We start from the raw sequence: 11,309 nt of genomic DNA, 5'->3' as shown, positions 1-11,309 counted from the left end.
TTTGATTAACAAAATTAATTTAATAAAAATTCGAGCATTTCAAATCCTAGAGTAATTTAAACCTAAGTCATTTTTAAATTTGAGAGTTTAATACACACACATATATGTATATATATATATATATATAATGAGAGAAATTTTAAAAATTTTGGGTTAAAATTTAAGAGTATTTTATTTGGTTAACTTGAGCAATTTTTAAATTAAAAAAATGAGAGGGTGAGAAGTTTCACTAATTGATATATATAACATTGTTGTTCAACTCTCTAAAACACTCAAACTCTGCAAATAACAACCCTTAATCTCTCAACACACAAAACTCTCCGGTACAAAACTCCCAACAACTTTCTAACTCTATAAACACTCAGCAAGCTCTCCAACTCTAAAATACTGCTCAACAAGCTCAATCAACACGGTACAAACAACTCTATCAACTCAAACAAGTACAAAACAACCCCCTACAAACTCTCCAAAGTCCCTTTTATATGAGTTACTGCAACTATCTTATAGGGTCTATCCTCTGCAACTATAAGCCTCGGCTACTACAACTAATGGCTTTGAATACCTGCGAACAAACAAATGATGAGCCAGTACATCATAAATAAATTGAATGAATGCTGATAAATCTAAGCTATTGCAGGTAGAACAAAGTTCTAGAAAACAATAAAAGCTAAGTACTGAAAAAAAACTAGTAAAATAATAGTGTCAAAAAATGAGTAGAGTAGTGGACTACTGTGATAAGAAAAGACTATGAGCATAGAAAAATTAAAACACTAACCCAGTACCAAAACCCCGAATTGCCAAAATCATAAACACAAACCAACTCAAACAAGTACAAAATAAATTTCCAAATATTGTATAAGCAACTACTATGTATCCAAATAATCGAATTCAAAGTTTATGGGCAGCCTTATTTGTAAGACCATGGTTGTAAGACCCACTACTCGACAACTTTCAAAGGAAAGACGTAAGCCCGACCTTAGGGAAAAGCTTTAGGTAAAATTGACCTAATTCCTAAACCCCAATTAAAACACCGGCACTTCTAATATAAGCTATAAGTCCGACCTCTGAGGGAAATGTTTAGATAATAACACAACCCTAAACCTCACACGGGCATCCTAGTCTATAGGGCTTGGTTGTAAGACCCATATCTTGGGCCGCTTAGCATAAAGGGCTAGGTCGTAAGACTCATCATTAGGCAACTTCTGGGGAAGCAAGAAGATCTATCCAACTGAAAATTCGAGCTACCCTTAGTAGAGGCCGTAAGTCCCACTAACTTGGGTCACTTTCTATTGAAAAAAAATGTAGGTCCCTACCCAAATCTAATCATATGGATAACTCTTGTTGAAAAATCAAGTCAAAAGCCTCAAGAGAGAATTTCATCTTTAAATAATGCTTTGAAATACGATAATTATTATAATAATTCCTATGTTGAAAGCATGTGAAATTTCTATCATAGGATCTCCTACCCAAACAATTAAAGCATTCAGACATCCCAGCCTATAGGGTTAGGTTGTATGTCCCACCAACAGGCCACTTCTAAGTGAAGTCGTAAGTCCCATGTATTAAGGATACTTTTAAAATAAATTACAACACCCTAACGCTTCTATAAATTACCAAACAACTTCTAAGGAAACTATTGAATCTTCTAACCAACCTTCCAATCAAAATTTATGGGCATCCTAGTCTATAGGATTAGGTTGTAAGGCCCACTATTAGGCAACTTCTATGTAAAGTAGTAAGACACACGTTTTAGGAAAATTACGAAATAAATAGCAATAATCCTAAATCCCAAACAATCAAATTTAAACCTATGGGCATTTTAGTCTAAAAGGATTAAGTTGTAAGACACGCTTTTTACAAATTACTTCCTAAAGGAAGCCATAAGTCCTACCCAAATAATTAAAACCTCCGGGCATCCTCGCTGTAGAGTTAGGTTGTAAGACCCATCTTTGGGCAACTCATAAATATAGTCGTAAGCCCCATCCTAAATCAACTACCTTTGTTACTTTCTACGAAAGACGTAAATTCCAACCTCAATCTAAATACTATGGCTACTTCCTAAAGAAGCCATAAGATCCGCTCTAATCCAAACTCTGGGGTTACTTCTAAATGAAGTCATAAATCCCCCAACTAAATTAATTTCTGGGTATTCTAATAGATGTAAACCCCAAAACACTCAACAAAATTAAAACTCACATTTAACCACTTCAATCTACTCGGGATCCGTAGGAGGAGGCAATCCATGACTGCTAATCAGATTCCTTGGAAACTACGATCAATGATTGTTAGTGCTGGTAGACTGGAACTATGGTATACCCGGGATGACGGAACCATGAGATCTTGATCGGGTTTACATTTACTTTCCCTAATTAACTATGAGTGCTTGCACTCATGGAAAGTAAGGACCCAGATCTTTAAACCCTGACATTACTCTCAGGGAAAGTCTGGTTAACTTCAATCTTACTTAAGGGAAGTAGAATCTTATAGATGCAAAGTGTGATTCATGCATTTGTGCCATTTTTCTTGAGCCAATAGTTATTTTCTTCAACCTTTCAATTTAAAAATTGCATAAACATGCTTAATTAATTTCAAAGTGTGGTGGGTATAGCCTATAGACCTTTGAGGGCTATAGAATACTCTGCACTTGCTTCACAACAATAACAACAACAACAACAACAACAAGCTTTTGTCCCTCTATGTGGGGTGGTCGGCTACATAAATCATTTTTCTCCATTGTGTCCTGTTAAGAGTCAAAATCTCAATAAAATCTAATAAAGAAATGTCATTTCAAATATTTTCTAATCAAGTCTTTTTAGGTCTACCTCTACCTTTTCTTAATATAAGTCAGATCTAATACATTTACTTTCCCAACCGGGTCATCGAATGGCCGCCGTTTATTTGACCAAACCATCTAAGGTGACTCTCTAATCTTTTCTTCCACTAGAGCTACTCCAACCTTTTCACGTATATGCTCATTTCGTATCCTGTCTTTAAGAGTAAACCCACTCATCCACACTTGCTTCACAAGCACATAAAATTAAGTGAGCATGTTCATGAATTTTGCAAGTTTTAGATAGACAATAATCCTAGCAAAAGGCCTACAACGCGTATTTTTTTTCGTAAGTCCATATAAAGAAATTCAAACCTTAACATCATGCAATTTAGTTTGGTCGATTGTATGGCCACCGAATTTGAATCCAATGATTACAAAAGACTAGGTTTGTTTATAGGCAACAGATGGGGATGCAATATGAATGCGAATTCATGCATTTGAGGATCATTGAATATAAGACCAACGGCCTGGTGTATATCACAATCCTCTTTAAGTTCTTACGTGAGATTGGTCCGTTGGAAATCATTGGATTTCCATGGATTTGCAAAGAGGGCAGCAGATATAAGATTTTTTGGGGAGAAAAAAATAAGGTTTTAAGGGACCTAAGAGTTTTGGGAGCGTCAAATATGCATCCATTCACTTGGAGACCTAGGGTTTCTTAAGTTTTAGGATTATACTCACTGAAATTAATGTCCATGGTTTCGGCCGTAGTACCTTGTTAAAGAGATAAAAGTAATTAAAATGACTAACGAGCTGCTTTCCAAAATGCCTCGAACAATGCTTTTGCCATCACCTCACTGGATTTGATATCTAAGGTGGAAGAGACCCTTTGCCTATAGAGATTATTACGCATTGAGTCTGGACCAGAGCTGCGTCCAGATTCTGTGAGTGTGCGCAGTAAAAGCACAACAAAAGCGCAATGTGCACAATATCTGCCCTTTTACTGAGCACACTCACAGAATTCAGACAGCTTTCCTGTTTAGACTCCACACATAATAATCTCTCCTTTGTCTACATTTGATCCTTGCTAGGCTTTGGAGAGAAAAGCAGAAAATAGCCTCTAGTCTTTGTCTGGAAGAATGATAGCAACAAAAAGAAACTTTCCTACCTCAATCAAAGGGGGAAGAAGATAGCAACCGCAAGTGGAAGCTCCCTTGGTCGCAAGACAGCATCTCCCAAACACAATATCTCGCCCAAATTCCCCCATCCCATTCATTTATGTTTCCCGATTTTCTCCCAGACATGCACAAATAGGACGCTTCTGTCCCCTTCTCAGTTTAGCTTTAGATGCACGCGAGAAAGAGACCTCCACTTGTCTCTCAGTTTCTCCTTGAAGGAACAGACCCAATGAAGTTCGATTTGGGTTGACTCGAGTCGAGTGTGCATGAAAATTGAGCTAATAGTTATTTTGATGATTTTATTATAAGGAGTATCCTTGAGCGAGGTGTGCGATGCACAGTGCATGACCAACCTAGCTATACGCGTTGATTGTTGACTAGTAATTATAGTTACTAAGAAGAAGCCGCTCATATCTAAAGGCAATGATGAAAACATGAGCAAAATTTGGACATTTAATGTGGAAGTGGCTGGTGCTTTGATATTCATGGCCACTACCCCTTGGTTGGGAGAAATTATTAGTTGCGAAGTACAGTTATAGCTTTTCTTTCTTGCACACACCCTGTGTACAAAAAAGAAAAAAAAAAAGGTGTCTTCACGACTTTGCTCGTAATAATTTTTCCTTGGTAGGGCATGCATGCAATTGGGTTGCTTTGTGAATGTTAGGTGCGTCATCAATAATCAAATATGCCAACCGTATCTTTCTTGGCTACTGCTATGGGAACTCCATGTTGCAAGTTTGCATATCAGTAGGAAATGAGCACCTTAATACCTTTTAGGTTAGAGGAACTCTGCATTCCCTATGATCATTTCAAGCTAGGGCTGCATGTAAATTTTATTTAGAAATGCTGATGGTACAAAGATCCATATTAGATGAAGTTGAACCCAAAAATTTAAGCTAATAGGTGAGGGTCAGGAACTCAACTCTTTCATTCATGCATGATGTGGGATTATTTTTCTACTCTTAGGTGAGTATTTGCTCTCTACCTTACATTAAAGTTTTCATATCGACTATAACTCCCCTTTGAATGAAAGTTTTTCAATATCACAAAGTATCATACAATAAGATCAAACTCAACTATATGGAGCTTGAATGGGAGTCATCTACTTCTAACATGGTAGAAGCTGTTCAAATCTATATAAACCACAGGCCACTTGAGACGCTTGATCCTAGACAAACCATAGCTCTAATACCATTTGTTAGGAGGGTGGAACACTAGGGGGGACAATCTGAGCTTAATATTATGAACACCCATCAACCCAAAAGATAGTCGATAATAAGAATACAGCCTTTATTAGCGATAAACTGGAATTAAAATATTGAACCTTGCTTAGAAAAATTTAGCTGTGCTTTGTTTGAATTAATGGCCAAATTTTTATCGAAGGCTTTTTAAAAATTGAATCCTGAGTTAATTTTTATGTGTGCCACTAAAAGAAAACGACTGTTCATATAAAGAAAACCTCTTTTTCAAAAAATTATTTCTATTTGCTAATTTGTCAGATTTAAATGCATTTTGCTTGTATTAATGGGCATTTCCACATCAGTTGGAGAAAGAATCAGCTGCGAAAGGAATTCCTTTTGGGCAAGCTAATGACATAGATATCCCTCCTCCACGACCTAAGAGAAAGCCTAACAGTCCGTACTCTCGTAAAACTAGAGTTTGTTGTGTACCTCCTGATGCAGAAGCAGTTGATGAGAAAACATTAACATCCATCAGTTACCGCACAATCAATAAGCAAGACTTTCACTTGGAGAAAAATGCACCAGTAGATGTATATGTTCTATTTCTCCTATTGTTATCTTTTCCTCATCACTAGTATTTTCTTCATTTAGCTTTTACCTTCTCAATCGTTTGTCAGGTTTGCCCTCCATTAAAATCAGTGCAAGGAACAGATGTCTTTTCTGATGGGAGTAATTGTTCGTTAGTTCTAAATCTTTTCCAAAATGCTCCATCTACTTCGGTCTGCTCTGACAACAAAGACTCAACCAAACCAATAGGTTTCATAGAGTTTGTTCCCATGGTGAAAGAACCAAAAGAGTTACAGAACGTGGGAGGATCTTCTCCGTCATTTGAACTCAATAGGGAATCTAGCATGAATGTCATGACTATATCAGATCAAGCACTAGATAGGATAAATGGAGTTAGCATTGATCTGCATGAACTACAAACAAGTTCTGATATTCAGCAAGATGCTCAGGGCCATGAAGATCAGGTAGCTAAAGGCATTCAATCAACCTGCATTGATGGAAACCCTAATGTTACAGTTGAGAGTGGAGGTTTCCCTTCCAGTGCTAGTCCATTTATGAACCACCCAGTAGCAATACCTTTTGGATTCCGTTCCAGTTCGTCAATTTCCTCCCTTCATCAGCCAGCTTTCCCTCCATTTGCTCGGTTCCACAGTAGCCAGGATTTCTACAGGTCATTCCTTGGTTTTTCGTCAAATTTTTCTAGTCTCATAATCTCAACCTTGCTGCAAAATCCAGCTGTGGACGCAGGGTGTATGGCCGCATCTCTATGGCCTTCTGGAGAAATGGATTCTTTAATGGATTCCTCGACTATGGCAGCTATTGCTGCTGCGACAGTTGCTGCAGCAGCATCATGGTGGGCATCTCAAGGACTTCTCCCATTCTTTCCTTCCAACCTTGCAGCCGGGTTTACATGTCCTCTACAACCCGATGCATTTCCCAATGTGAACACAGGTCAGTCTCCACATGATAAAATGGAAGGAGACAATGCCTACCAGAATTCTTCAACAACTGATCAGAAAGATATAGCCGTTTGTCCTGAAAGATTGAGATACTTGAAAACACACACTTCCTCATCAAAACCACTGTTACACTCATCATCAGATTCAGAAATTGGAAATGAAGCCTCTAATGTCAACAATGTAAAAGCATTTTCTTGTAATAATAATTCAGATGAAGCAATGATCAGTAATAAACCAGAACGCTCTTCTTGTGGCTCCAACACTCCTTCCAGCAATGAAGTGGAGACAGATGCAGCGCTCATGACTAATGTTGAAAAAAAAGATGAGGATAAACAAGTACAATTCCAAAATCTTCCACTTGGTGATTTCAATGTTCATCGTGCTCGAAGTAGTGGAAGCATGAATGAATCGTGGAAGGAGGTTTCCCAAGAGGTTTTAAGTCAATATTTGTTCCTTTTTTGTCACTTAAGCATCATAGTTGGGAGCAGGCACCGCTGTTTGCCTAATCTCTCCTTTTTGTCTTGAGACTAATCTTTCCTTTTTGTCAGGGTCGTCTTGCTTTCCAAGCACTTTTTGGCAGAGATGTCCTACCTCAGACCTTTTCACTTCAACTTGTTAAGGTTGAAAAGGTAAAGGATCTAAAACAATGTCTGTTTCTTTAGAATGAAAGCGTTTTTATTTTTTTATTTTTTTTATTTGTAAATATCACAGAATGTTCTAAATTTGCTGATTTAAATTAGTAAATTCTAGCTAGAATTGTCAGCAATTAGAAGTAACGAAGGTAGATGTTGACCATCCCTTCGGAGGAAGATAGAACCTGTTAGGGGTTTATATTTGCTTCATGTCCTCATCGTTATATATAATTAGCCCTCTCCCAAGTTGAAATAGAGATAAGAAATACCTGCCTACGCCAATATCCGAGCACTCGAGTGGCTACCAGGCCAGGCACCAACGAGCGTGAGAATCTAGAGTGGGGAACATGCGTTGCGCAAAATTTTTTGTTTAGGTTTTATTCGGAACATTTTTTTTATTGCTTCTTAAAACGTCTTTGTAGTTTAAAAAGAAAATATATTTATATACTAAAAAATTACATTAAGAAGCAGTGAGAAAGCCATCTCAAACAAAGCTTTAGTATAGCCAATTTTCCATATTACTACCCTATTTAGGCGGCAAGCAGCAAGCCAATGGGGGCTCAGGCCCCCAGCCTGAATCCGCTATTGCTCCCAACTATTTGGAATGGTATTTGAGTCACCTCAACTGCCTTAGCAAATAATGCAAATGCCTACTCCTGGCAGCTGACCTGCTTCATTTATGTTTTTCACAAAGAATGCTTTTAGCTAGTTCAGCAATAAACAAGAAACTATTTCAATGTTTTTCCTTGTTTATTCAAGCCTACAAGAGTAATTTGTGCTTAGATGTTCACATCTTTTAAAGCTATAACGCCCAAGAAATTTCATCACTCTCATGGTAAATTGGAATATGGGAACCTAGTAAAATGTTAAATTATTGCAAAGAACTGATACTGAACTGAATTTTGTGCAATATCTCTTCCTTCACCACAAGGGATTTCCAAAGGACACGCTGGCGGGAAGAGACAAGGTTGATGAATGTGGCTTTCTTTCAAACAAAATTGGACATGGAAATGCGAAACTGCATCGAACCGGATTCAAACCTTACAAGAGGTGCTCTGCACAAGTTGAGGATAATAGTTCAGCTCATAACGAAACCAGTAACAAGAGAATTTCTATACGAGAAGCTTCGTCTTGACAAAACTTCTCTGATTATCATGATGAGCTCGCTGTAGATTGTAGCTTCTAGATCATGAAGCCTGCCTTCGTGCATCAGATCTTGAATACTTTGCGTGTACATCGTATCTTCTTTTTGTCGTGGTAACTGGGGGCAGACAAGCAGCGACGCTTTGCAGTAAAGTGAACTGCTTAGAAGCTGCCCATCTACGGCTGGTCAGAGCTAATCTAATGTCGCTCAGCATTGTAAATTAGCAGTCTAATTACCCTGTGCTGTTATGTAAAGTCAGTTACTCTTCTATCTATTTATAAAGACGTCCTAATATTCATCTCCTACTGCTCCTCTCCAAACAATAAACTACTTCTAAAATTGTAAGAGGTGTGAGGAAATAAAACTTACTTGGCCTCACACTTTTAGGATGAGTTTATTTAATTACAAGTGCGCATATAATAATGCGTTGTCTCAAAGCACTTTTGTAGAATCGATTAATTAATATTTTGCCTGCAAAACTGTTGCTCTCTCATTCTATAGATCAACTTCTTCATAACTATCTTTTTGTTTGGATTTCATACACATTGTGTAAGTTTGTTAGCTGACTTCTACCTTTTTTTTTTTTTGGGGAAATATTAGATTTTATTCCATACAAAAATTGGTTACATGGTGTTTAAAATGAATCCACGGTTCATTGATGCATCAAGAGCTACATTTAAAAGACAAAATTATAGAGCCAGGATCCAAAACTAAGATACAAAGCATACGCAATAAGTAAATTACAGGAAAGAAGTCAAGCTCAAAAAATTCAAGAGGAAGTAGATAATGATTGTATCCTCATTAAAGACCAAAGACAAAAACCAACATTTCTCCTGCGAAAAAGATATGAGATCCAGAATAATAACTGTTGAAGAATAACAAAGCTTATAGTACCCCGATCCATGCCAAATATGTTTGCCAAAACATATTCCAGACTAGAGAGGAAGAGTCATCAGCCAACTATGAGAGCGGATAAGAAACAATATCTCGAGAAGAACATCCAAAAAACTATGTAATCACTGGATTAGAAGAATTAATAAAATGTATAGCCACCAAATAGAAGGGACAAGTTGAGGCTAAAGCAAGGAAAGGGAAAACATCCACAAACTAACATTAGAGATAAAAATAGCACTCGCAAGGAACAGGGTGATTGAACTAATGTAAACGAAAGAGTGAATCTTCCAACAGAAAATTCACCATTCAACAATATAATAAAAGTTGAGCTAATAAAATAATCAATATAATATGAATAATCATATGAGAAAAGCCCAGAGATAAAAAATGACAATAGCCATATTGAAAAGTTCTCTATTCCAAACTCCAATAGGAACCAAAAAGAGCGCATATAATTTACTCAGAACGAGCAACCCAATCAAAATCGGGCACACTAAATTAGAGAGAAAAGATTAAAATTGAGGGAACCCACCAGCAACACCAATAATAAACCACCTAAGACAAGACTCACATAAATTAGATATGGAGCAAATCAAGATAACCCTTAACAAAAAAGAGAAAATAAACAAGGCATTGGAAAAGAAAATGAAGACAACTAAGTCTAATTAACATCAAGGAACATAACCATAGTATTAAAACCCTTCCAACCAGAGGAAACAAAGAAACGATAGCTAATTATATGGAATACACTATACTCAAAGGGGGAACTAAAGGAAAACACTCAAAAGTAAAAGGCTCCATTAAAAATGACAAAAGTCTTCTAATAAAAGAACAAAAAAACTTTTTGTATAAGTGTAGAAATAGCCTCAAGCACCACGACGCTCGGAGTATGGGCACTATAGCATTGTAAAATGAACTAGCACGTCGGTGCCGTGAAACTTGCTCCATTATGGTACTATGCTGATCTGTCACTATTAATAGTTGAACTGATGCATCTTTTGGCTAGGTTAATGCAACAATTCATATTTGCATCTACTCCATCGTGGCGCTACAAAATTTGAGTGTTTCGACACTTGAAAGCACAATCCAACACCACAAAATTGAAATGATATATGCTCTAATGCTCATTTTCTCAAGACTTTAGTGTTCTAGTGCTGATTTCTAGTGTAGTGATGCTACGAAGCACTACAACACTGATCATGTCTATACTGTGACACTGTTTTTCTTAAATTCCTGAGAGATCGATGTTGTAATGTCTAAAATAGGTGCTAGGGTGTTATAGATGATAATGTTGGGGGGTTGGGTCTGTTGGTGCTATAGCGCCTATTCAATACTTATGAACTTTTTCCTTATCCCAAACATTTCCTGCACAAACATAACTAAAACAACATGTTCTTACTAAATTTTAATATAATAAATAATACACAATTTATACTTAACAAATATGAATTTAATTGGAAGATAAAATAATTGCTATTTTAATACTTATAATCTAAATTGGAGGAATCATCTGTGGGCTCCGAAAATTCGGCCTCGGCCTCCACTCGCTTTTCTTATTCGGCTTGAGAGTTTTAACGGACTAAGTTCCGAGGTAAATTTTGGAAGGCAGATGGGTTTGTAGATAAGACACTACCCAGAGATTTCGCCCTCATTTTGTGAGGACTTTATAATCTGAGTTCTGGTTTCCTATAGGCTCAAGCCCCTATAGTTAATTACCCCTACCACTAACAAGAGAGAACTTTCGATTAAGGCTAGTCGTCAATCAGATACGTATAGAGATACGTGTTATCTGGCGTATAGTAGCAGCATGGGTTTGGGTATTGAAAATTGGTTTTGGAAATTGGGTTTGGGTTTGGGTATTTGTAAAGGTTTGGAAAGTTTTGGGAATTTGGAGAATTAGAAGATTTGGAGATTTGATATTTAAAACAGAAGTTTCACCATCTTTCACTTAAAGCGGATGGTAGGGGAATGGATGATGGGC

The 11,309-nt window shown here is 37.1% G+C and overlaps 1 protein-coding gene across 1 annotated transcript in view; it reads left to right on the top strand.

The window, feature by feature from the left end:
* LOC110091855 (protein LHY) overlaps positions 1–8,927 on the top strand; it is a 16,141-nt gene extending 7,214 nt beyond the window's left edge. The window contains exons 2-5 of the mRNA XM_020816108.2: positions 5,477–5,722; positions 5,810–7,090; positions 7,207–7,287; positions 8,222–8,927. Of these exons, the coding sequence (XP_020671767.2) occupies positions 5,477–5,722; positions 5,810–7,090; positions 7,207–7,287; positions 8,222–8,425 (1,812 nt within the window). The 3' untranslated portion in view covers positions 8,426–8,927. The remainder of the gene's footprint in view (positions 1–5,476; positions 5,723–5,809; positions 7,091–7,206; positions 7,288–8,221) is intronic.
* Positions 8,928–11,309: the final 2,382 nt, after the last annotated feature.

Source organism: Dendrobium catenatum, unplaced genomic scaffold, assembly GCF_001605985.2.
Source record: "Dendrobium catenatum unplaced genomic scaffold, ASM160598v2 fragScaff_scaffold_1557, whole genome shotgun sequence".
Taxonomy (NCBI): domain Eukaryota; kingdom Viridiplantae; phylum Streptophyta; class Magnoliopsida; order Asparagales; family Orchidaceae; genus Dendrobium; species Dendrobium catenatum.
Note: the sequence above shows the minus strand (reverse complement) of the source record. Positions and strands in the feature narration are given on the sequence as shown.